The 27,460-nt window shown below is 37.2% G+C and overlaps 1 protein-coding gene across 9 annotated transcripts in view; it reads right to left on the minus strand.

Annotated features, from left to right (window-relative positions):
• Window positions 1-27,460, minus strand: part of HEATR5B (HEAT repeat containing 5B) — a 66,730-nt gene that overhangs the window by 30,816 nt on the left and 8,454 nt on the right. For 7 of the 9 annotated variants that reach the window (XM_075146646.1, XM_075146644.1, XM_075146650.1 and 4 more), the window contains 20 exons: window positions 25,386-25,554; window positions 24,607-24,818; window positions 22,853-22,961; window positions 21,663-21,812; window positions 20,989-21,160; window positions 20,452-20,609; window positions 19,168-19,417; window positions 17,451-17,606; window positions 15,815-16,065; window positions 15,262-15,373; window positions 13,896-14,048; window positions 13,503-13,602; window positions 12,697-12,806; window positions 11,670-11,833; window positions 9,621-9,796; window positions 8,257-8,362; window positions 6,288-6,478; window positions 4,536-4,695; window positions 2,396-2,585; window positions 863-1,032 (listed from right to left, as the gene is read on the minus strand). In XM_075146646.1, coding sequence (XP_075002747.1) covers window positions 863-1,032; window positions 2,396-2,585; window positions 4,536-4,695; window positions 6,288-6,478; window positions 8,257-8,362; window positions 9,621-9,796; window positions 11,670-11,833; window positions 12,697-12,806; window positions 13,503-13,602; window positions 13,896-14,048; window positions 15,262-15,373; window positions 15,815-16,065; window positions 17,451-17,606; window positions 19,168-19,417; window positions 20,452-20,609; window positions 20,989-21,160; window positions 21,663-21,812; window positions 22,853-22,961; window positions 24,607-24,818; window positions 25,386-25,511 — 3,216 coding nt within the window. In that variant the 5' untranslated portion in view covers window positions 25,512-25,554. Of the gene's footprint in view, window positions 1-862; window positions 1,033-2,395; window positions 2,586-4,535; window positions 4,696-6,287; window positions 6,479-8,256; window positions 8,363-9,620; window positions 9,797-11,669; window positions 11,834-12,696; window positions 12,807-13,502; window positions 13,603-13,895; window positions 14,049-15,261; window positions 15,374-15,814; window positions 16,066-17,450; window positions 17,607-19,167; window positions 19,418-20,451; window positions 20,610-20,988; window positions 21,161-21,662; window positions 21,813-22,852; window positions 22,962-24,606; window positions 24,819-25,385; window positions 25,555-26,414; window positions 26,434-27,460 lie in introns of those variants that run through there. The other 2 variants (XM_075146647.1, XM_075146651.1) reach the window with 2 other exon arrangements.

The raw sequence follows: 27,460 nt of genomic DNA on the forward strand, positions 1-27,460 counted from the left end.
ACTCCCAGGAGTGCTCCAGAGCGCAGGGGGGAAGCAAGGGTGAGTGCCGCAGTGGGGAAGCATGTAACAATGAGAGGATGCACCAGGGAAAGTCTGGATGGCGAACTAAGAAAAAGTTCCAATGTTGACGTAAGTAGGATCGCACTCCTTCAGGTAACACAGAAGCACCAGTTCCACAAAGAATGACATAATGAACTTTGCAAAACATCCAACAGACATTAGGGAGAAGCTTTTCAAATTGGACTGCTGAACCCTCTAAAAAATAATTTTAAAAATAGTAGTAATAAAAAACCCCAAACCCCACACCAAAATGCACACCCACACACACCACCTTTCCTCTTATAGTTGTATTTGGTACGTTTTGGGCTCCAGCCTCTGCCTCACTTTCAGGCTTAAGCCAGGTTTTGCTGAGAGAACACTAACGGAGAGAGAAAGCAACGCTAACAACAGCAGCACAAGAATTTAAATGTCAGGATCTACTATGCTGACAGTGGTGAAATAAATCCAAAATCTCCTACCTTTCCCCAACTCACTCACTTTCCTCTATGCATGCAATCAGTTGAAGGAAACAGAGCATTTCAGCATCTTTTTACTCAGTCATATTATATATAAATGCTTGCTATCTTGTACTATCTAGGGTGAAAGAGAATCAGACCCCGTGACTTCAATGTGGGCAGCGTTCTGAAAAGATCTAAAATGGCTTGGGGACAGGCATCTTTTTATTGCACTCCAGGGTTTTTGCAAATGTGGCTTGCTTATTACCTATGGGTATCCTTGACATCTTGCAAAGCGCTTCTCCTGTCCTCTGCTAAGCACATACATAAGACTTTGAGGAAACAAAAGGGATGCATTCTGTACTCACACAAAGACTGGGAACCAGACTGGACAGGTTGACATGCCGTGGTGCAAACATATGAAGCTGCTGAAGGCAGGATATGGCAGCTGCCTGAACAAGCGAATCTGAATGGTCTTGTGTGATTGCACATCCCACCAAACAGGAAGAACGGATTGTTGAAATTGTAGCTCCGTTACCTAATGATGTAATGCGATATCCTTAATACAGCAAAATTTTGTATGACAACTGTAGACTTTAAACCTTTGAGAAACAAGGATTTTTAATGCTTCAAAGTTCACAGATTAACATGCAACTTTTCTGAATTCCTACTGCAAATTAGTATCTACACAACTTCAAAGAAACACTATAGAGTATTTCAATATCTCTTTTTTAGCTCAGTTAAGCAATGCCCTGTCCAAACGGAATTTTGGATCAATGATCTTCAGTCAGAAATATTTTGAGAATATCTTCCCAGGACATGAAACCAGTAAAATTATCTGAATTTAAATTTTGAAAGTCTCTTTCATTCTATACATATGGGCAACATTTCATGCACCAAACCATTTCCTAAAATATAAGGTAACACTTAAACTAGCATACACGTATGCAAGTGATTTTAGTTAGCTCCATTAGATGAATTGCACTGCTCTAATAGGATAAGCATTCAAAAGAACAGTAATTTGAAAAATTATCCCATTCTGTATTTTAAGAATTAACCTGCATCAGGTTTATAAAAAAATCTTGAACTACAGAAAAATGTAACCTACAGAAGACATTCTACAGAAGTTGTTGTTTATTTAAAAAGTTAATGACACTCCAGATCAAAAGGTTAACACACAGCAAGCAGATACACAAGTTCAATTAAACCATCTAGAAATTTTTCATAACTAGAAATTTAAGTCCAGTTACTTAAGAGTTAAAATTTCACTAGTGGCTGGTGCTCTGGCACTGCATCAAAAGACCATCCTAGAAATATTCCTAAAAATCCCAGTTAGACAAATTTACAAATCCATGTTTTTGTCATCCGAGACACAGAATTTCAGATATAGTGTTTGGCATGACAAGATCTTATTCTCTACAGTAAGGTACAGTGATCTAAGAATATCAAGAATGCGTGGAAATGAGTTATAGTTCACAATATTACCAATTATGTTAAACTTAAGCTCTTGCCATCAGTTAAAAGTAAAATCAACACGTGTTGAAAAATGGGAGGAAAAAAATCTTGCCTCTTGCCGCACCTATACACAAAAATATATGCAGCAAAATATGCAGCGAGGGTGTTTTTTCATCTTTTACCTACCATGCAAATTTGCCATTAGCCAGAACACCATACATCACTGCAACTTCTTTATACAAATCTCAAACTGCAGTCAAAAAAGCCCCAGTCATAATTAGGATTGGAAGTGAGGTTTCTTGCAGGACTGTAACTGAATTTGTCAATGTCCCCCCCCCCCCCCCCCCCCCGCAACAAACAAAAATTTATCTTCTTCCATTTAAGATTGCGATATATTATCTTTATGCAAGTTAGATTTTTTGTTTTCTCTTCAAATTCCCACTAACCTTGCAGCTCAGGCCCAACAGTAGTTATTATAGCTCCAAGACATCGGCCTAAGCATTGATGTACTTCCGTATGCGATGGTGGAACAGTTAAGAGCAGAGTAAGAACTAGAGAAAGTGTTGGCTCCACATATCCACGGTACATTGGTCCACTAGAATCTACTATCAAGGCGAGTGAATGAAGAGACCAGGTCTATCAAAAAAACAAAGGAATATTTTTCAGTAATACACTTAGGAATTTTAAACAATTTTGTAAGCAGACTGAGCCTAGCTCTATACACCCTTGCTTAAACATGTCTAGTTAGCTACTCTGACTCCAGAAGTGTTTCAAAAGTCTCAGAATGTCAAGCAATCACCTGGGAGTTTAAGTATCTCTAGCATACTCTGCTTATCAGCAGTTTTGGGGATAATGGAGATGAAGATGACAAAGGATTTGAGCAAAAAATGGTTAAGCACTTTGAGGAAGAAAAATACAAACAACAAACCCGCTTAAAAAAAAAAAAAAAGGAAAAAAGAAGAGTGACTGTTAAGATAGGAGAAGGAGAATCATTCTGCTGTAAAACTGGATGTAGAGTCTGAAATGGGCAGTTGACAAAGTCCTTAGTAGGGAGTGCCTTTGACATTCCAGTACAAACTAATTTTCATGACAAGTTGAAAGGTTTATATGCATTTTCTAATTAATTTTCTTATTAAAGGGTGCAAGAGAAGAAAGCAGTGCTGTTCTCAGTCAGTATACTACAAGATGAGGAAAAAAAAATGGTGGAAGATCAACGTATTTCAGTTGCAAGTAAATAACAAAAGAGCAAAATAATTTATTATAATTGTCAAAGCCAGAAGTGGGCAAGGGAGCAGTCTTTTTGGTCACTGATGTTTCATAGGAAATAAATTCCCCTGACAGACCTGAAAGCAAAGCTATCTCTCCATAATATCCTATTAAATGATCTTATTTCAGAATTTTCTTCCATTAAATACATGATGCAATTGCACTGAAAAGACTAAGTTAAAAGAATATTATGGTTACAAAGCTAGACTCTTAGGAAGAGCTGGAAAACCTGCCTTTAAAACTGCTCCTTTTTAATCCTCTCTGATGCAACCCAAAAACCATTAGCACTAGCAATCACATAACTACTACTACAGTCCTAACCACATGGTAGCACATTATAGCTTATCCTTTCATTCCGGCAAATTTCCATTACTCATATTCCCATACAGTTTCTGTGTATCCACTCTCTTCTTTTTACAGCAGCAGCCACAAACAGATGCTTAAGGGAGAGTAAAGACACACCAAGACACCTCAAATTTCTCCTGGGAGAGTAAAGACAGAGTATTCTCCTAATTTTCAAGTATTTTCAACTTAGGAAACTTTCCAAACTGCACAGTGTTTATACATATTCAGCAACTCCAAAGGCACTGCTCTTTCAGCAGCATGTTTAGTTCCCTTTTTACTCTACCAGCAACTTCTAGCAGTCAAGTTGTCCTCTTGTGAGAGGACTATAGACTCCACGTCTATAGTCCATAGTGGATAGAAACCCCTCCCTGCCTTTGCCTTGTCTTGGACTTGGCTCCTGTTAGTTCCCCTTCTGTCCCCTAACTGCAGTTTAACTTGCAACAGATTTTTGTTGTCGTGACAGCCCAAAGATGACGTACTGACATACTGCGTTCACAGTTATCACATATACGGAAATTACTTGGCAAAGAAAACTATGCTCGTCACCTGAGACTCCAGTAACTGATCAGATGTTAACCATTAGCCAGTTATTAAAAACTTTAGTTTAGGCAGCTAAGATAGAACTAACACATTTTGCTTTACAATTACAGTCAGTTAGGAATATGCCCACAGTGAATTACCCTGGCTCAGCTGACAAGCAGACACTTGTCAAGTCTGAATTAACGTGACCACTTGCAACTGCCTCGCTAACTAACAGTAAGGTTACATTATAATTGCAGTACATATTTGGGATTCTGTACTGTAAGAGTTTATAAGGAAAGTTCCACACTCTTCACGCTCCCTGGCACATGCTACATCCATATGATTTGGCTTACATGTGACAATCTCTATTAAGGAACATCTGAACAGGTAATTTAATTTTTAATTTTAACCCTGAACATTTTAAAGTAGTTTTGTGGTGATTGTGTTTTTTACCTGGACTTCAGGAGAGGTTCCATCTTGTGCCAAAGCCAAGAGAATACTGACACTAGTTTTCAGGTGCTGTCCAGAACCTATTCCACCAACATACCGATGGAGACAGCCCAGAGCCAAAGAATGGCCCGTTCTTGATACAACATCTCGAGCAGATTTTAACCTATCAATGTTTAAATAAAAGGAAATCATGTAATTCACTAAGTTCGTTACAAAGAACCCTTCATGTACCATAACAGTGCAAATGACTAGCAGAATTTTGCAGTCAACCTTACAAGATCTTGAGAAGCCTTAACAACAAAAGCAAAACCAATGTACTTTATTGCTATTAAACTGGATTACATATAAGACAAGTGAAAAAAAAAAAAAAGATATTTTAAGAGTTATTTTCTTTCTTCCTGGTCAGAACTTGACATTATAGATGAAGAAGAGTTTTGGAAGTGAAAGGATGTAAGAAAAGCATCTAGTGTTTACCAATGTTTCACAGCAGACTAATTTAATAATCAGAAAAGCAAAGTCATTGCTAGACCACTGCAGTAAAAAGGAATCAAGAATGGAAAAATGACAACACGTATTGAGAAACGACAAAGAAATCCACAACTACGTCTTCCACTGCAAAGTCAACTGAATAACTTTTTAATACAGCTGTTTTCTTCTACAGCTGAGTTCTATGACTTTTCCAATAAAAGTGTTTTTTTTTAAATAGTGTTTTATTAATGAAACTATACAGAATCAATAGCATTCTGAATGACCTAGTTGTATGAAGCAGTGACTTGTTGAGTATTTTCCACAATACTTCTGCTTCTGAATGCACGTCACATACATAACACTGTAATTAAAACCTTTTTGGGGGTGGGGAAGAAAAAGAAAAGAAGAATATCCTAATTAGAACAAAGAAAAAATTTTTTTTTCCTTGTTGACTGTATATGAGAGGCAAGCATGCTCTTAGCCATCAGTGAACAACAAAGTAAATGCAGATCTCAAATATAAAAAAATTATTTGACAGTGTCAACAGACTGGCAACCATTGACAACTTGAATCCTAGGTAAGAAACCAAGGAAATAGTCCCAGTAATAGAAATTCAAGGAAAGACAGTAAAGATGATGTACTTTATTACAAGATGAAATGATTTATTACAAGATGAAATTGAGTTACCCAGAGGTAGAAGAGCTGGACTGAGGCTATGTGCATGCAGCCTGGCCAGCCAAAAACATGGGCTGCAGCCCTGAGGCAGGTGCATTCTGATTCACAGATAGGCTGATGTCTTAAACTTAAGCCAAAAATTGGGAAACATGTTGTCTTGTTATATCTACCAAACATCCTTCTAGAGACCTGAGATTAACAACCGAATATGGAAAAAAATTATGGGCCAGTAGATAAGCTAAATCAATATGTAAAGAGGATGTTTTGATGAAACAGAACCACTATCACACAATTCATATTACAGACATACTTAGTGTAAGCTGCGTTTATCTATCTGAAGCAGTTTAGTCCCCTTCAAGTAACTCATCAAAAATTATTCATTGGTATCATTTCATGTTCCAAGTACTTTAACAACTCAGCTTTTATTCCTGTAAGAATCACATTAAATAAATCAAAAAGAGAAGACTCTCTTTGAAAGTTTGTTAGATCTACATAATCATAGCAGTCACGCATGAAGAGAAGAGAATAATCAATATGGTATTTCGTAGAGGAACCTTCCAAACCACATTAAATTATACTTTTATTTCCTTTTCTGAATCAAAACCAACTTACTTATCAAAACTGTATTGAGCCATTCTAGCAATGAAAGATGCTTCTCCGACCACTTGAGCCATTCTGCCAAGAGCTTCACCTGCTGCACATCTCAAAATAGGATTAGGATTATCAAGGGCACCCATCACCAGCGTCAGAGCAGATTTGCGGACTTCTTCTGGTCCTAACGTGCTTTTATTCTCAGCTAAACCCTACATGAAAAAAATATGAAAAAGAAAACCATTCCAAAGCAGGGGAGAAAGGGAAGATATAAAAGCAATTTTACTATATTTGAGATCTTCAATTAAAAACTATGCACTTCTACTTTTGTTTAAATTTATGGTCATTTATTCTAAAATATACTGGTTGAAAATATTTAAAACTCACAATCAACAACATACTCAATCTTATGTTTGCCAACACTCTACCGATTTCACATACAGGAAGACCTGTTGCACCAGCACTTACAGTGCTACATGTACCCTAGTGCTACTGCATCTGAGCTAGCTTTGCACAGGATACCCCAGCAAAAAGAGAGAAGCTTTAAAATCTAACTGCAACATCTCTTTCTGTCAGACAGGAAAACCACAGCTCAGTTATGTTTCTGCAACAATCACTTAAATTAAAGACATTTTAGGTACATGAAAATATTTTTTTCTTAATAATCACATCTTTGCAAACATTTATACAGCCTGTTATATGAACATTCTACAGAACAATAACACTAAACACTGCTTCTGCAGCTTCTTTGGTTCCCGTATTTCATTACGTCACCTTTCACTACAACTTTCAAGAAGTGTTTTACTTTGGGAAAAATAATTAAACACAGGTAAAGTACAAACACTGCATGTATTGTAGAGGAAGAAGCTGATGGCTCTACCACAGATTCTCATTTTCAGTTCTGAAATCCTCATTTCAGCTCAATTTTGACAATTCTTTGGCCATTTGGCATGGCATGGGAAATTCCAGGCATCTGTCTCAGAATCTACTTTTCAACTTATAGCAACATGGTTCATATTTCTAAGAATAAAGCAAGTAGAGAGGTGCTGTTTTGCCAATTTATTTTGCCCATCAACCAAGGACACGGAGCCCCGGTAACAATCAGCTTAAACTAGGCAGCCATTTTTTGTATGGCAAAAGTCAGACAAGAAGAAACTCATCCAATCTTTAATTACAGGCTGGCACTTCTATGAGGGTAGCTTCCTCAGTGCACAGGACTTAGTTGTTCTGAAGATGAACAACGATGACAATGACAAATGTTGTCCGACAGACTCATGAACTGGAAACTATATAAAACAGCATCAGAAAAAAAATAGAGATGCCTTAAGAAATTTGACTAGTAGAAAGAAAATCCTACACTTAGAGACACTGTTCTACAAAGCCTTGAGGCAATGCAAGTCACTGAAACCAAGTATTTCTCAAGAATATTATTTGTGACTTGCTGTCTAGTTTTCTGACTTGATAGCATGACGTTGGATTTCCAAGTGTAGATCGAGAACACAGAGCTGTAACTGAAGTCAGTGGGACTGGACATAAGCATCTAGAATTCTATGCAATATTAGGAAGTCTTAAGAAGAAAAAATTAAGACATCCAAAATGGAAACCCAAATCTATTTTTGTTTTTATTTCCATGAGCCTCATCTGCACAATACTCTATGACATGAGGGGTTTTTTGAATATATATGACAAAGTACTTAAATACATGAGTACAGCGCAAATAAAACTACAAGATTGAAAAAGAAAAAAAAAAAAGACAGTCTAAATACTATAGAATGCTGACCACATGAGCCTCGTCTGTTCTCTTTACTGATATATGCAGACAAGATGTCACGCTAATATCTGAAAAAAAATTCAATTTTGGTATTTTCAAACTTCTGAATGTTTAAGTGGTAACTTTAGTAACATTCTTCTAACAGCCTTTTGTATCGAATACAAATCAATGAATCAAACTGCAGAACTTTGGCATCCATTACAAGTTTACAAGTTTTACCTTCAAGGCACTAAGAACAGCAGTAAAGATATTAAGCTGCACAGCTTGCTGGCGAACACCTTTAGCCTGCTTGACACATTCAGCAAAGTGATCCAACATCTGTAATCTAAAACAAAGGAAAGAACATAATTTAAGTGATACTCTTTCAAAATACAAACTAAAACACAGCTGGTAAGAAAATGCACACAACAAAAGGGCCTTTTAAGTTCAGTCACAGAATTTATGCTTCAGGGGCAGCAGAAGGTATTCACTTTAGGTAGAAAGGGTCGCATTATTCTGAACGTTCCTTTCTTGGTTCTTTTTGTTCATCCACAAATGTTTGCTATTCCTTTTGAAGAAAACACTACCAAGAGGAAGTGAGTCTTCAGATACATTTGGCTGTATAACTAGAAAGCTATGAGGACAAGAATGGAAAAATGCTGCCTCTCCACTGCCATTCAAAATAGTGTTACTCTCCATATTCCTATTATTGTTCCTATTGTTTTCCCCATTTAACCTCCATTTTCCCCCACTTAACCATGCCGGAAAGTGTTACGGGGAAGAGGAGTACTCCTTAGAAGATACCAAGAACAGGAGTATAATGAATAATCTGCATTCTTAACCTCTCGGCAGTTCCCCAGTCAAACTTTTCCATAGTTAACAACAGATACAGATCAAGTTGAATTACTGCAAGCTGGCCTCAAGTCTATCCTACATTTATTACAAAGTGAGATTGACTGCAAGGAAAAAACTGTTCCCATCAGGATTGCACTGAAGGATAATTTTACTTTAAAATGCGTCTTAGAGCTGCTTTCACTCTGTGCTCAGTGATGAATTAGCTAAACTGAATGACAAAAGTAGTCCTGACAACTCATAACTCTGCAAAGGTAATGTGGAACACAACGGATAATAAGCTGTATTCCATTCCCTCTTTTTCATCATGCATAAAATCATTTGCTGAGTATAAATCAAATGGTCTTACTCGTGGAAGCCAAATGAAATTCAACGGATACCACTCCTATGCTTTCAAGGCTGATTTGAAGTTAATTGCAACGGATATTTTTGCAGGAAATTTTGGTTGCAGAGATATTACTACTGTTAAACGCAGTAAGAGGAGAGAAGAATCTAGTCTCCACTTCTGAACCCTAATCTTCAAAACTGATAAAACTCAAAACTTCAAAACTGAGGAAATCACCTTATTTCTAAACTGAGTAGACATCTTCTGGAATCCTGAGACACAATGAACACCAAATACTGAACTCTGAATTTAAAGACAGTTGATATCAAAGTAGATTCTTATTTCAAGGAAAAAAAAAAATCGAAACATAATACTATCCAGAGAACAAGGCATTAGATTCCGAAACTGAACACTGATGTAAACTGACCTATGTTTGTAAGAGACATGAGGAAAAACCACACCAAAGAGAGCCACAGATGCATCAATGACAGATACTCCTAAAGGAAGGGGACCGGGTACAGCTTCACCAGCAGGGATGCGCAAATAAATAGAAGATGGATCATGTTCCAAAGCACCGCTTCCAGACGCACTGTTTGGCTGAAGCTGCAAAATGCCACATAATACGAATACTTCTGAATATACCTTCGCACATAAAATTTGGAACTAGAGATAACCAAAACACGTATGAAGTAGCTTAGAACATCAAAATAGCTTACAAACACTTGAATGCAACTGCAGTGTACCCATGCATACGCACATTAGCATTTACAGGGCCAGCTAAATCCCAGAGGGTCAATGCAGTTAACAGCTGGATAAATGCACCAACTATCACTCCTGGTAGTAAGAGATGGAAATTAGAGAAAAACAGATTAATTCTGGTACTAATAGTAGCTTCTGAATCACTGACTACAAAGTGACATTTAAGAAAAAAGGTTATTCATTCACTTTCTGTTTGAGCATTGAGTTACAATACAGTATATTAAATGATCAGTTTTGGCTTTCCCTACACAGAAAGATTTACAATTAAACAATCATCTACTTTCTCTGAAGAAAAACTTATTTTCATAACTTGTTAATTATTTAATCATGAAACAAAATTAGAATCTAGTAGCTCTGTATTATTCTTAAAAGGTCAGAAAACAGAGCAAACATTTGTTGAGACCTCCATATTACTGAAAAATAAAACGTGACCAAGCACAAGAGAATCCTGTGATGCACTACAGGGCTTCAGTTACCAACAGTGACATTGTTTTACAAGTTAGAGGTTAAAAAAAAAAAAAAGCGGGGGGGGGAGGAGGGCAGGGAGGAGCATTCCAGAAAGGTCTGTGGATTGAAGACTGCACTGGAAGTCTGCTATGTCCACCACAACAAACAAGGGAAGTTTATAAAACCCTTTTTTCGCTTTGACATCCTGATCTTTTCTCACAAACAGTTTCCCCTTGGTTTCTCACACTTGGTATCAGTCTTGGCTTTTGGATCTGCTCAATCGAGACAGCTGCCTTCTGAGAAACCTTGTCATTATTAGGTAGGCTGTAGCAGAAGAGGCATTTTCAGTTCCCTTCTTCTTACACCAAAAAATTTCTGAGAAGCTAAGTTGCAAAGTTTATGATGGCACAGTTCAGCAAATGCTCAGAACAGTTAGTTGTCTAGGGAATACAGTTCACTGAGAAATCAAAAATCAGAGCAGAATTATGAAGACAGAGATAGGTTGGTGGGTATACCCAAATGGACAAACATTTTTCTCCATGCCATTAAATCCTTAAATATATGAGGGTAAAAGGCTTGAAAAGAGGCAGCCAGCCGCTTCCTAGTCACCACAAATTAGGAAAGCAAAGAGAAGACTATTACCAGACAGATTCCTAAACTATTGAACATTAACAAATTCTTCCCTATGCTACATTCCTTGTCCAAGGGCCATATGAAAAATGGTAACTGGATCAACATTACCAGTTGATCTGAAAAATTTTATTAAGAGAGACTCCCATAGCAATACTTGCTTCCTTTTTTTAAAATTTTTAATTCCTATGTTTCAAAGACTCACTTTTTTTTAGATGTGCAGCAAATTCCTTATAATGCCAACAAAATTGTGTCAACACTTCCAAATGAAATGTAAGATTTCATACTACACCTATTAAATCTTGTTAAGTGGAACTTACATTTCTTCTGGTTCAAAAAAATATATAAGAGAACAACTACTAGACTAGGAAGATTGGGGGGGGGGCAGGGAGCATTGGGTTTTTTTAAAGAAATTAGGTTAGTTCACCAACCACAACCATATCAGTAGCGTTATGCAATTTATGTCTCAGCTGTAGGCAGTTTTTAATCAAAACAGTCACTGTAGATGGAAGGACTTAGATCTAACAAACCTCTGAAATAAGACTAAAAACAAGGCAAGTTTTAGAAGGCTTCCCCCCCACACACACATCACACAGACAGATAGTGCAAATAATTCATTATTCTTCTAGTTTTTTATTACCTGGTCTTCAATTGACTTATGATCCGTTTCCTGCAGCCAAGAGCCAAGAAGAACACTATCATCATAATGACAAAGAGACCTTAGGAGTGATGTGGTTGTATTAGCAGAGTTGTCTGTCAAAGTAAATTCTGCTACCAACTCTCGAAGAAGCGCATTAAATGATCCTAAAAGGACCGACATTAAAAAGAATCATTGCTGCTTCTTATCCAAAACATTTCAGCTAGTGATCAGAAGTTACAAATCAAAGTAAGTACCATTACTTCGATTTTACAGGTAGCAAACAGACAGAGAAGTAAACCTGACAAGACTAGAGTTGAGAGCAAGGCTTCAAACAGAACCCTGGACTCCCAATTCCCAAATCAATGTTCTAAACAACAGATCGGGCCATCCCTTCCAGGATGACAATCCAGATTTTGCAAAAATTTGCTCATCCACATAATCATTTACATTTCATGAATTAACAAAAAAAAACAAACAAAAACCAAAAAGCTAATCTGTCAGATCATGTCAGATCATGTGACAGTGCCTGGCAATTTAATAACAATAGCATAAATCAGCCTAATAAAATAAATCAGCCTAATAAAATAAATCTGCCTAATAAAATAAATCTGCCTAATAAAATAAATCTGCCTAATAAATAAAAAATAAAATACCAGAAACCAAAACTAAATCTTCATTCTCACATCTGCCCTTTGAGTATATTAAGAAATAATGTTCTCTACCTTTTAAGTAACAACAACATAAAACACCTAAATTAGATTTCAGAACATGATCTCCATACCTCTCTATCCTATAAACGGGACTGTAACTTTTATACTCTAAGTGTTACTCCAGTATTTTGCAATATTCATACTCTGTAGTTATACTGTCAAGATGACATACAGAAGATGAGGAATATAGTACATGACCCTTAGAGATTCCTAGTATTCTATTTTGAATCTTGTATCTGATTCAAAGGCAAGCACCAAAAATACATCAAAAGAAGTAGAATTCCTGCTTTAATAAAAACTGTTAAAAATGTATGTACCTTCATATGTCTTCGGAGGTAATAAAGCCAATATATCATAAAGTCTTAAACGGACCATAGCTGCACTAGCTTTGAGATGAGCTCCATGGGCTTTAATTACTGATGGAATGCTAGAGAATCAAAAGAGAAAGAGACAACCAGAAATACTGCAGTTACTGAAAAGAGTATTTTCAGATTTCTTTTCACAAGATATGCCTCTAGCCAAGACAAGGAAACAGTGTTCAGAGAACTACTCTCAGCAACATTACCCAATTATCAGTGCATTTTCAGAGGTAATTGTACAGACCAAACTTTTTTTTAAAAAAACACACACTGCTGTAAATCAAAGACATGTACCTCCTCAGAAGAAACTTCTATTTTAAATCAGGCAGGGGGCAGAAACCAAATCACAAAACCCAACCAACAACTGTGGTTTTGCTTGTACTCTGTAACACGTTCAAAGTCTTTTCCTTAGTACATTTCATAAGAGGAGAGTTTATTGATTAACATTTAGTATACCAGTATCTTAGTTTTCTCATTTCTTGCACAAGGATAAGCAAACCATGAATCCAAAAGCTCACTAAACTGGAAATTCAAAACACAGTTAACAGAAGTTACCACGGTAGGCCCTTCAGCACAGACTATGCAATAATATACTTTTACAAAGCTAACTACCATAAACACAATACTCATAAAAGTTTTTTTCAACGTGGATAAGCAGCAACAGTGCAGCAGTAGGTCAGAATATGAATTAAAACAAATCAGTTCTAGTATTTCAGTTTCGGGAAAAGACAAAAGTGAATAAAGAGCAAAAACTGCCTACTTACTGCGACATCATTGTCATGGCACATTCTATGGGTGTCATCAATTTCCTGATCACATCCTCAGTAAGGAGCTCAGGACAGTGAGCAACAAAACTTCTCATAGCTAATAACAAAATAGTTTAAATTAAAATTTTACTGAAACAAACAAACATAAAGCATGAGCAAGATACAGATCCTAAGAGAATATCAAAAAAGCAGCAATTGAAAGTGTTTATTCAAAGACTGTGTGACATGTTCATAAAACTATATGCCAAAACCAGGTCACATTGATGAAAATCTGACACAACTTACTCATTTTCAAAGAAAGCGGCGAAGTTACGAGAGTTCTCTCTGTAATACTTGGGATCAAGTTTCGGTTTACTGCATACTTGTAATCTCAAAGTTTGAAATTCTTACCGCACAGAGCTCCAGCGCGGCCTTCTAGCGTTACTTGCCAGGTAAAAGAATCTCCTCTTGCCTTCTCTGCTTCCAACTCCTTCAGAGAACGTGGAAACACGTTTCGCCATAGCAGCAACATCTTAGGCAGATGATACCGAACAACAGAAGGACCTATGCAAAAAAATAAAGTGACAGTATAATAAGAACTTATATTTAACTAAGTGTGAAAAATCTGTCATGAAGGCTTTTGCTCTTTAAGCTATTTTTCTCTTATTTCACTTCTCTTCCTTTTCTCCCTACTTGAACAACAAAAAACAAAGGAAATTCATTCTCATTTCTAGGTTGAAAGTGTGGCAAATAAATAGTATAGGAAGTCTGTTTGTTGATATCAGTACTAAAAATAGGAAACAGGCAATTCTATACATTGTCATGTAATATGTAACCACTGCCAACTGTCTTTTTACTATCTTTTTATTCTGACTTCTGATTTTTTTATATTACTATTTTGAAGGCAAGCTCTTTAGCCTATCCTAACTTGTTCATAAAATGAGTAGAAAAATAACTGAGTTACTGATTATGTAACTAGTTTAATGGTCAAGTTTAAAGAAAGTGTCTGAAAAAGCTCCAGAAGATCCAGTGCAAGCACATTAAGAATATATTGGAGAAGAACAACCAAAATACGGCTACACTGTTAGAAAAACATGTCAATAAGCTGGCAAAAAAAGAGACAATTTAGAAAAGCAACATGAAACACAAAATGGTATTTGCTGAGAGATCAAAATACTGCAGAATGCATCAGAACTTTATCATATTTTCCAGTATAAAAAACCCCAAACAAAACACACTACTGTTGCAAAATTCAAGAGTATACTTATAACCTTTCAAAATATCACTTCTGGTATATCTGTGATGGCAGATATGAACATGAGGCTGGCTTTTTTAAAAGACAACTGAATGGCTTTTAAACTGATAACACTTCTAATCAGTACTGTTGCCTGTCCAGAGGCACAACTTGTTGAAATGCTCATTATGTTTTATTTACAGTCCATTTCTTCTGCACCAGAGTATTAAGGAAGGAAGAGTATGTGCAGTTTTGCCCTTTTCATAGAATGACTAAAGGCTGGGTTTCTAAAAGCAGAGCAGAATTTTTTTTTAGGTACGACACCTTCTACTATCCTTCAGCTTACATAAACACTAATATTTCACTTCTCCCCAGCATAAAAAACACTGCCGAAATAAATGCACTAACACTCTGTTTCCCTTGGTATAAATACTCTTGTGCTAGATATGGGACTGATTATATGTTGAGACCATTTGCCACAGGGGATAATCAGAAAAGTTGAACAAGCATTAAAATAAAACAAAAGCAACCTTTTTTACAAACCTAAAGTCATAAGTGCTCCAAGTAAAAGCCATCCAGCTTGAGTCCGCTGCAAGGAGAGTCTGCTGTTTTGTGCAGCAGTTCGTAACAGATCCTCAGCAATACTGACCACCATCTGCACCAATGACAAAACCCAATGGATTTTAAAAATATAAATTAAGCCACTGCAAGCCACTGCTACACATCCACCCTATATATAAAGGTGTTCTCAAATAATTTAAATTGACTTTCCATAAAGAATGAATGCAATTACTTTTCATGCAGATGATCATTGTTTTGCATATGACAATACCGACAGTAATATTCTCTTCAGCAATTATTCATTAATATGCCAAACAAGAATCCAAATTTGAAAGAGAGAGGGGAAAAAAAGCTCGTAAATATTGCAACTGAAATACTACAAGCACATGATCTGGCCATTGCTCTCTGGCTAGGCACAAGTTCGATTTCAATTATGCTTTAACTTGTTACCATGTCACACATTTTGCAAAGCTATTACTTCTAGATAAAAAGGTATCTCTTAGTACACTCACATATGAAACACTGATTATCTCACCTTTCCTTTGGCGTGAGGAATACCTAAGGGACACTGATGCACACCACCTAACAAAGCAGCCATTGCAAAACTGTAGCCACTAACAGCTTCAGGGGAGCTCTTCAGATTGTTGAGTCTTTCTGCACATCTGTCTAAAAATGGAGTCAACTGAAAAGGCAATGCCACAGCTACACACCGCAAGCACCATGCCGCAGCAAGTCGAGCAGCCATGCTGGGATGAAGAAGAACTGAAGTTACTGTCTCCAAGAGACCTACAGAAAAGAAAGTTTACAGTCTTAAAGTTATGATGTCCTTCTTAATATATGTAGACAAGTAAACTGAATCAATACTAGACAGGCAACATGAAAGTTAAGAAAGTCAGAATTAAAGCACTTGAATTTTATGACTTTGCCTTTTTCTTTAAGGAAAGACAGAAGTGTTATTAGCATTATGCTGCTCCACATCAGGTTTTACCAGCAAAGCTGGAGCTGCCAGAGCCACAGCACTGACTTCTACTACTTGAACAACCTATATTAGGGAACAGGCACTGGATGAGATTGTTCCTACAACCTGCCCATCTTTTACACAGATTGCCAATAACAGAGCAACAGTAAGACTGATCTTTGGCTTTGCTTCACATCGTGGACAAGCACATGCTATAGATGTCACTGACCGCTGTACTCTGCTTTTGACACAGTGCTGTCTCCCCTGCACCAGGTTACCATCCTTCTACACTTTCCAAGCCTCCATGCCTAGCTAATCCCGCTTTCTAACTGTGAGGTCTTCAGTCTAACCTGTCTCCACACCAACATCTTCCTTAGTCCAGATCTTTAACTTTGCAAACTCCTACTTCAAAGCCCCCACTGCTGCCTTATCTCTTGTTTTCTCTGTAGCGAGTGAACAACTTCTACCTGCTTACTTCATAGCAGCTAGCAGAAGAAACACTGAGATACAGTCCCCTCTGTTCTTATGGGGCACAGCAGCCAGAAGGAATAAACATCAACACAATCTTCTCCACCCCATAGTTGCAGTAAAATCAGTATAAGAATGTTATACGCATCAAGACAACAATCTACATAATGAAACGTCTAAAGGAACTTGCACTTCCATTGGAAAAAACATAGGCATCCACAAACTGAAAAAACTTGAAACTGCAACACTACGGTATAAACATGGATCCAGATGTTAAAACAAACAAGAAGAAAATCCCACACAAACCCTAGTCAACTTAAGCCAAATAACTAGCTTTTTAAAATGGCACTATCCACAGCTTCATCTCAATAAAATACTCTTAACGCAATACAGCTTTCCAGGAGCAAATATTTCAGACCTTCTATAGCAAAACAACGTATTCCCTATAAAACCATTATCGGAAACAAATCAGTGCTAAAAATCACAACTTTACAACTTTACTCACCCTAAAAAAAGAGCTTCAGGCAGACTTCAATCAAAATAGTTGCTTAATACTTTGTCAAACTTGAACTAAAGTTAGGGTACTAAACACAACGAGCTAGACAAACATAGCTACCTGGAGTACTACAGCAAGTGCCAGTTTCATCAATTTATTTTTAAATACTAATTTATTATTTAACTAGATTTAATGCTATTTCATATTCATTGCCTAAATGTCTCAATCTATTTAAATTTATTTGCATACCAATAGAGGGTTCTTGAATAAGAGGAGATGCAGTGGCATTCAGACTCTGAACCAGACTACCCAGTTCCTGGAGGGCACACACCATTACATGCTGGCTTGCAGCTACATCAGCAGCTCCTGATTTATTTTCACTGTTAGCATCATTCACTACTGCTTCTGCAGAAAAGAAAACAAAAGTATCTCGCTTAACTACCATTTGAATCACACCTGAACATATACAGGACAGAAAGGGACAGTTGAGTTTTGACATCAACCCTATATTAAAACAAAACCACAAGTTTGGTCATACTGTGAACTCGCAAAGTGAACACATTCTGAAGATAAATAGTTTTACAGCTATCAGCCAGACACAGTCATCCAAAGACCATGAAAAACAGATGCCCAGCAGTTACTATGGATGGCAGTACACTAAAAGGTAGGATTAATAGTGTAACACAGCAAAAGCAAGTATACAAATACACAGCATGTGTGTATTGTATCTACACACAGTAACTAAAAATATAATCTTGACATATCTAGGTTCTGCATACAAATTTGCATGAATATATATGTAATAAAACTAAATAAAAAGACCTTTAATAAATAATTAATCACAACCTCTAATCATCTTAAAGTTATCCAATTACGTTCCTAGATCCCACGGAAGGTTCCCTCTCCTATACAATACCCCAGAAGCAACAACTGTCACTTAATTAATGTTAATATGTTTACTACAGTACCAATTTAGAAAATCACCCCCCCTTACATGAAGGGAAGTAATCATTACAAATTAAAAATCCTTCCAATTTATCATCAAATTAATCAGAAATGCTCAAAAAACGAAACAGTTCTTGCGATCATCCAAATACATAATGGAATTTCCTGCAACTTTGATAAGGTGGCAGGAGGAGGAATTTTTGCAACCGTTTCATCTCAGAAGTAGCATTTCCAATAGACTTATTTTCCTGGAAGTAATACTTATTGTAATCAGAACCCTTTTAAGGTTCCATACCTATCCTATCAAAACATACCTACCCTATCAAAAAATAGTTATGAGAAGAACCTGCAAAAATTTCAAAATCAATTCCATTTCCCTATGTTAAACATTACTTTAAATTCAAATTAGATGACAGCAGAAAAGAAGAAACAGATGTTTGGTAAATGCATGTTGTGCAATTCCAGTTTACTTTCTCAATCTCCAGCTCTAATTAACTCATTTCATAAGAAACAAATTCCAACACAGTTTTATCAGTCCTCTTAGTGATTACATCTGCAAAGTTCTGCAAAGGGGCCACATTTATCCTCTCTAATTCCAGTCTTCAGATTACATCTTTATTTGTCACCTATAAAATCCAGTTGGGTAACAGTATGGGTATTAGTGAGGGATACACAAGGACCTACAAGCTCCTGACCTACATGATCTTCAACACTGGTAGTAAAGAACTCTGCACAACTTTCAACACAACCTATCCCAAGATAGATTGCACACTTTTTTCCCCACTTCCATTCTAAGCAAATGCAATGTCAAAAGCCATCACAGGATAACAAGCCAGTTTTATACAATCACTCTGCAAGCAGAAGTTACATTTTGGTTATCATATTTCAAGCAGAAAGCAGCTGAATTATCTTTTACCATAACAACAAAACTACTCCTCACAGTAGAAGAAAGCTAAAAAATGGATGACCCAGTATGACAGTAACTTTCAACTGGTCTCAAATAAAGAAAAATGGTTCTCACCCACTGCCTTCATTTGTTTACCAATGGCTTGACATATATCTTTGGCAGCTGCAATCTGTGCTTTCTCCCCGAGTAAGCTGCCCACAGTTGCTCTCAGGATAAAGGACACACATCTTCGAGAGTAAACTGCTTCCACGTGGGTCTGAGTTGCACGAGGATGGGAGACCAGATCAAGTACATGTGACAAAAATGTAGCAAAGTTGCGCTCCAACCACTGACCCCCTAATGTTGTAACAAAGACAACGTATGCCTGCAAATTCAGAAGATACATACAGATCCAATTAAAACAGAAACAAAACAGTCACCAAAGACTAAAAGCTATAGTTATACTCATGCATAATGCAGTACGGTAGCAATACCAGTTAGTAATAAGCAACCCTAATGGGGCTAAGCAGGATGAATCAATCCATTAGCCAGATCTCTGTCACTGAGGCTAAACTGTTTCCAGTGCCAAGAGCAGCTCCTACACTGCTACGTATACTGTGAAGCACAAAACAGTCTTTGGATGACAGCAAGAAAACCCAGTCCATTGCTCTAAATGTATCTCTTTTTAAAAATGTTAAGAACATAATGTCAATAACAGCCCAACATGAACGTGTTCTAATTCACAATGAAGACCGGGCATTTTCGCCAAGTTCACCTGAAAAAGGCTGAGAAAAATAAAAGGGTTTCACAAAATACCCTACAATCCAAAAATCTGGCTTCTGGCAAGTTACTGCAGCATATTGAAATAAATGTCACAGTGAGAATGTCTGAATTTGAAGAGATGCTGCTGCCACCTTTCTCTATCAGACAAGTGGAGCTGCCACATTCAGCAGGTTTCACCTACTCAGGACAAGTATATGGGAGAAGAAAGGCAGTTTAACAAATCAGGGCTGCAAACTTTACCCAGGAGCTGAAAAGAGAGCCAGCACACACAAAAGGACAACAGTGTGTCCTCTCTAAAAAGAAATAAAATTTAAATATAGAGCTGAAGTCTTTAACATACTAAGTTTTCACCTATTTTTTTCAAGATAATCCCACCTAATATACACTGATCAAATAAGCTTTCCTTAGCACATATTTTAATCTATTGTTACTGCACATGAAAAATAAAGGAAAGTAGCCTAGGTGAATGACACCGCATGTACATCTCACAAAACAGATCAGTCAAACTAGACTTGTAAGTGAACTTACAAATAAATAAAGAACAGAAGTGTGTATTCTTCCTACTAAAAGGGTTACAGTTATGTATAATGTTACTTTATTAAAAAAAATTAAAAAATATTGCAGCTTATGACAAACCTGGGTAACACCAACTCGCACTTCCCTATTGACAGATCCTCCTACTTTTAACATCTCTCCACCACTCTTTAGGAAACCAGATCCCCCTCGCAGAAATCCTGTGGCCATTAGCTCCAAGACCTCCTCAAGCGTGGCTCTCTTCACATTCTGTCGCATCACTTTTGCAAAAAGAAAAGTAATCATTTAATCCCAAAGTTCCAACCAATACAAGCAATGATCTTGAGACCAGGCTTATCAATTCTAAACTGTCCTGCAAACATAAATCTAGCCAACATTTCAGATAACAGTTTGTTTTCACGCTTAAAAAATAAGCTACTTTTCCAGGTGATTTTGGTAGTTGGCTCTCTCTTTCTTTGTATGACTACAACAGGGATTCTGCACTCTTTACTCTTTTTAGCTTAGAGCTTATAAAACCAAACAATCCACCTACAAGCTTCCATCTACCAGAACAACAATACATCGTGCAACGCTGTCATGTAACATGGTACCGAAAGTGCAGTTCGTCCACTTGGAAATGGAATCCAGAAGGACTTGTACCTGTTGCTTGTTTTGGTATCAGTGCTGTAGCCATGACCGTCCCCAAAAGCTTTGACACTGCAACTCGCACACCATAGTTTGAGTTTTCCAGAGCTTTAAAGCACAGCGTTGCAACATTCTCTAGTTCAGCTGTCCACATAAACACCGCTTCATTCTGTAATTCCAGCAGACACTGTAGGAAAAAAAGACTTGCTGAGCACCAACGGAGATCATTCTCACCTTTTATTTAAGTATCAGTGTAACTGTCAGGTTTATTCAGCAAATATTTTAATATGAATATTTTAAGAGTTAATTTCCCCACACACATTCCCGTTTACCCAATAACTTAGCTGAGTAAACAATCAGAAGACTCATGCAATAGGTTAATTCATAAATAAAAATTAAAAGAGGAAAGCACAACAAAAGAACTACGTTACCAAAAACCTCTCCCAGTGAGGCTCACAGCTAATATATTCTATCTCGTATTTGTTTACGAAGTGGCAAAGACAGTATTACAGTAGCTTTGTTTACATGAAATGAATCAAATGTCTGAGCCTTCAGTGTAAACTAGTGAGGACTTACCTTGCCTAAGTAATTATCAAATTTCCTGTCATAAACAACAGGTCACAGTTCAACTGCAGGTATTTCACAGTCACAGCCCAAGAATTTCTACGACTGGTGAAAAACACACCCACCTTAGCCACTGCGCATCGTACAGCCATAGATCTGTCCGTCAACAGAGATCGAGCATTCTTATAAATATCACGGTGACAAGAAGCTGCTGCTCCTCCAAGTCCATTTAGGACTTTCTGTAAACTCATCAGAATTTCACTGCGGCCCTGAGACTGCATGCACACAAAAAAACATTTATGCAAAAATGTGGACACAGTACTTGTATCATAAGAACCAGGTGCATAATTCTGCATTTTCCTGCTTCTGTGCAGGAATATTTTTGGAAACATTGATAACATAGTTCACTGAAGTCAAATACAACCAATACCTAGCTGGTTTTAGATAGCAGTAAGTACTATACACAGCTTTACTAAAACTGCCTCAGTTGTCACATAAATTAAGATGAGCCCAGGCAATCCAACAAATTGGCCCTAGAGAAGATACTTCTGTCCTGCCCCACCATTTATCTGCTGCAGCCTCGGGGAAAAAAGAAAAAACAGTTGATATGAGAGAACAGGAAGCCCAAGTAGTGAACAACTTCCTACTATACCTGCACACAGGCAATTACTTACAGTTGGAGGGCACACACACAAAAAAAACCAACCAAACAAAAAAAAAACATCACACAGGTACAACAACACAGCCAAAGAAAACAGCTGCCAGGACAAGATCCACACAATCAGTGTTCCTTCCAACTTGTCACAGATTTAAAAAACAAAAAGACCCCACACAAAACCAACCGAGCTATTTGCATCAAATCAGACCCACTGACAGCCCAGGACACATTCTCTCAATATTATGACACACTTTCTCTTTTCAGAGTACAATGTATCCTTCTCACATGCAGAGTTACATCTTTGTTGCAAAACTTAAGTAATTTTTATTCATTTTTAAACAACTGAATGTTTATTCAGGGTACATGAGCAGAAATCCCAATGCAGTAGTTAGAAATGGTACATACAACCATTCTGCAATTTTAAGTACTGATGCCACTATGAAGAAACTACTATAATACCCATATGACAAAACTCTAAACTCTCTGCAGTAAAAATAGATGCACATGTTTAACTTGATACCAACTATGTGAGTGATTTGCATTTTTCTAGATAGAAGGCAAATAAGCCAGGCATTTTGGCAGCAATTTGCTTTGGCGGAAGCAGGTTTCAGTTTAAATGGAATCAAAACTACATATATAAAATAATCTGAAACTTACCTCTGCACTTTTCAGAGACTTTAAAAGATTATTCACTGTTTCCGGAAAAGAACTACCCAGCATTCTGCCCATTTTTTCATAAAATGCTCCAACACATGCCACAGCAGCCCTATGAAAAGAGACATTAATCGGTGTACTCTTTTTCTGTATCATCTAAAGGAAGAAAAATACTTAAATATCATTGATCATCATTGATGAATAAAAATCTATTTATTGTCCATTAGTTATACTGGCTGTTTAACTGTGCATTTAAATCATTTTTTTGTTTACAAAAAAAGTAACAGAAAAGTTATCAGCTTCTAAGAACACAAATGTGTTTGAATGGGTATTATTACAGGATCTACACATAGAGTGAAAAATTCTGGAGAAGACAAGTATGTGCTGAAATCTCAGCAAGATTAGGGTTTTGTGTTTCAATAAACTGTCTCTTTTCCAAGCACCTGCAAGATAGCCCCTACCCTTTAATATATCCTGACACATTTTCGTAGATACTGAATGATGTGGTTTTTTTCAAGCCTAAGAATTTAAAATGAATAAATTATTGCATAACACAAGAAAACTTATAGGCACTGTAAAAGTCACTGGATCCATAAACAGTTATATACACCTTTGTGTATATATGGCCCTGCCATTTGAGATTAGGAATATTTTAAGTAACACTGTACTGCAGTTATATACACAAATTGCCCCAGGACAGTCACAGAAATAGCTCCTGAAAACATGCACTTTTTCATCACAAAAGAACAAGGCTTTTTTTTTTAAATCCGAAATTCTTGGGTAAGTGATTTTTTAGCAAAGCTATTTGTTACAAACTCATTACAGCCTACCCCTTAATGGGCATGTCTACTACACAATTCTTCTACACAAACATCAAAAACTGAAGTTTGAAATCATATAGTAAAAAACCTGCTGGACTACCACTCGAGTGGGTAGCATAAGTTTCAGAGCACATTATAGTACAAAACCCTTCCCACTTATACAAGTTCCTCAGAAGAGTTGCAACAGCTTCAAATAAAAGGAGGACAGTATCTGCCCAAACAGTAACTATTTCAGATTTTATTGTTAAATCCTATTGTTATGATAACGTCTGAAGGCAAACCCAAATTGGGGTTTACTAGACAGTGTGAACATATGAAGCAGTACGTGTGGGAAAGTATTAAAAACAGTTTCAGCAGAAGCTGTTTCTGGCATTAACCAAATTCCTACCAGTGAGACTGCTCTCATAAGTAAAGATGAACTGGATCACACATACATGCACACACACATCCAAGTATACAGACTCTGCGAGACTTGTGCAGTATATCACAGCAGGGGAATATAAAGAGGCAACGTTTGATGGGGGAAAAAAAACTTGAACATTTGGTTACAATTCCCTGGGCATAGACAATGCTCTTGTTTGACAATCTGCAGGTTCCATCTTAAATGGGATACCCTGAACACAATCAGTAATAATCCCACTGGTGGAATTTCTTCATTGAGTTACTTCATCAACTGTTATCCTCGCCATGACATAAGCATGTGAAGAAACACAAGACAGTCCCTTGCCCAGAGGAAAGCCATGTATGTGTCACCTTTGAGTCCTGCCCTCCACAATCTCAATCCTGCTCTGTTCTCTGCTATAACAAGCATATGCGAACCCCAAATAAGCATGCAAAATATAAGTAAACATAACGTGCACAGGCTGATTCTTCTGTAATATTGACGACCACTTCGCTTAAAAATCATTCCCCTTTCCCTAATAATATTAAACATACAGTTTTGTGGGCAGGTAGGCTGCAGTATCATCTTTGCTCTTGATGATGTCATTACACTTGTCAAGCGTCTGAAAAACAGTAAATGTGTCTCCAATGCTGTAGAGAGCAGCAAGATTTTTTGCTAGTAGTTTTCGTGTAGGTGGCCCAGGGGAACTGCTGATGAGTCCTGTTAGCTGTTCTACAAGTTTCTTCTGTTTTTCCTTGACATCTGTCTGTTAATGGATCAAAAATAAATAAAATAAGAAAAGTAATTTAATCCTGTGTCTTGCCTCCAACACCCAGAAAAATCTACAAGAGATTGAAGTAAATCTTATGCCACTCCCACTTGTATGCAATTCAGTAAATTGCTTGTCTCACAGAGATTTGAGATACATTCAATAACAGCAGAGACAGATGCAAAATGCTCAGAATTACCTGTTACCCTATTTAATTTTTACTTTTTTAAAATACTTACTAAAAATACAGTAATACCTGCTAGAACATCTTTTAATCCTCTTTAACATCAAGAATCTCTACTCTGGGAGGGAAGGTTTTGCCTTCCAAATATTTACGACAAAGAAAAACTCAAACCAAGCTATGTGTTATATAACAGAGAGTCATACTGACTGCCTACATTTAAACACTTAAAAGATACAAACTAATACAGAGGCTCTTCAGGCTGAATCTGAAATCGTATAGTTATCACCTGTCCATTACCTGTCAACTTTCTCTACCATGAAATTAATACAAATGTTTTAAAAAGAAGGGAGAAAAAAAAAAACCACAAAACATTAAATTACCTTATTAGCAGCTACCAGCACTTTATCCAAAAATCTTAACCACTCAAAGATAAAGACTGGTCTCTTTGCTTCTGTGATTTGAGCTAACGCTTCCTCGTTCAGTAACAAACTATGAGCCAGCTCCATAACTGGTTAAATTCCGGTTTTATTGTAAATTTGTGTAGCAACTCTAAAATAAAAATTTAAATATTAGTATAAAGTATAGTACAACAGTACAAAGCTTTGAAAATCAAATGAAAATATGAAGATGAAATCTATAGATTACAGTATCATGGTTCCAGCCTACTTAGACTTGTCTTAGCTAAGCAGTCCCACATAAAACTACTCGCATATTTACAACTGAGTACCTCCATTATTATTTCAAGGAACAGAGTTATTATCTGTAAAAATTTGCCTGTTTGCCTACAGGCAACTTCAGGGTGCTAACTCTTAGCCAAGAAAAATATACTGAAGTCCCTGTTTAAAGAAAAAAAAACCACACAGAAGAGGTAAAGGAGTCATCTCACTGTCTCCTTTCATATAAAACAGAATAAGGACTGTCCCTAATCAAGACCCTTGACCACAGTCCCAAAGCTTGGGCATGAACCTGGCCACCTTCTCAACACCTTCAACAGACTAGGTGAGAAGGAGATGAGCCTATCACAAGTAGAAATTTCCACCCATCACAAATTTGAGAGAAGCAGGAACAGTGACAGCATTTAGCATCGCTGACCTAAGACTTCTCATATCCCACTAGCCTTGCTTTAAGTGCTGGACAAATGAGCCCTCTGAAACCCAGCAAGCCTTATGTGCGACAGCCTGGAATACAAGCAGCAGCCAAATGACTGCAAGTCTACCCAACAGGCAAAATACTACAGATCAAACGCTGGAGATCCTGCTCAAACAGTGCATGGGGCGCAGCAACAAAGCACTACCAAAAGCACACTGTCAGTGTAAGCAAACACTCTGCAGACAACTTAACCTTAGCAAACCACATTTAAACAAAGTGTAGCTGTTTAATGCAGAACAAATAGAAAAAACAAAACTTACCTAAAAATCACAAAATTAAGTCAACCATCTTCAGCAAAAAGAAACCCAAAAAGCAAAAAACCCCAACGCCAAAACCTGAATGCAGTGATGCTGAAACTAGGATCTCAGGCAAAACAGAAAAATCAAAGTAACTAAGGAGTATTATGTAAGACATCATCTTTCGACAGCTGCACCGTTCCACTTGTGCTCTCAAGTGCTCACAGCTGCTTCCTCCTTCGTGGTCAAACCCAACAAATTCTTGAAGTCAAATGAAGTTATTTTAATCAAATAATTTTAGTTTTTTTTTAAAACAGTCCCCAGATTAGACAGCAGAAAATCTATTTAATATTAATACCTATTAATACTACAACTGTATTAACTCACCTTAATGATTTGGTGCTGATGAAACTAAAGTATCACAATGTCTGTACTACTAAGCTTGTTCCCTGCTCTTTGGCACTTTGCATTATAATATTTTTCACTGCATACATCTCCAGCGACAGATCAGCAAAGGTGGAAGAGCCACATAAGGAAGCACATACCGCCCTCCCGCGACACCTCCAATGACATCTTCTGGCTTTTTTAAGTTATAAAGAATTGAGGAAGTATTGCCTATCAATAACGCACAGACACATCGCCTCAAAACACCTTTACATGAGAGCAAAGAGAAACGCAATGAATGACGGCACTATGATTCTTTGGGTATCATCCCAGAGATCTACACTGCTCGTCACACCCGCACAGCGCAGGAGTACCGTGTGACTGCACAGCTCATTAGTCCTTTTCCTCTCCAGATAAAAGTTTTAATTTTCCTCTGGCCTTTAGAGCCATGAACCCCTTCCACACACACTCCTTAGCTCTTCATCTAAATTTAGGAAACACAAGCTGTGAGCTACCAAATCTGTACACACATTCAGCTGTGCCGCTGAAGCAGAAGAGATCGGTTACAAGAACAATTATACGAATATTCAGCGAATTGAAGACTCATACTCTAACATATGGCTATGCAGGCAGGCAATCCAAAGCTCACCTACATTGGCCAAGGGTTTGCTCCAAAATTCAGCGAA

The sequence above is a fragment of the Calonectris borealis genome, chromosome 3 (genome assembly GCF_964195595.1).
Source record: "Calonectris borealis chromosome 3, bCalBor7.hap1.2, whole genome shotgun sequence".
In the NCBI taxonomy this organism is placed as follows: Eukaryota; Metazoa; Chordata; class Aves; order Procellariiformes; family Procellariidae; genus Calonectris; species Calonectris borealis.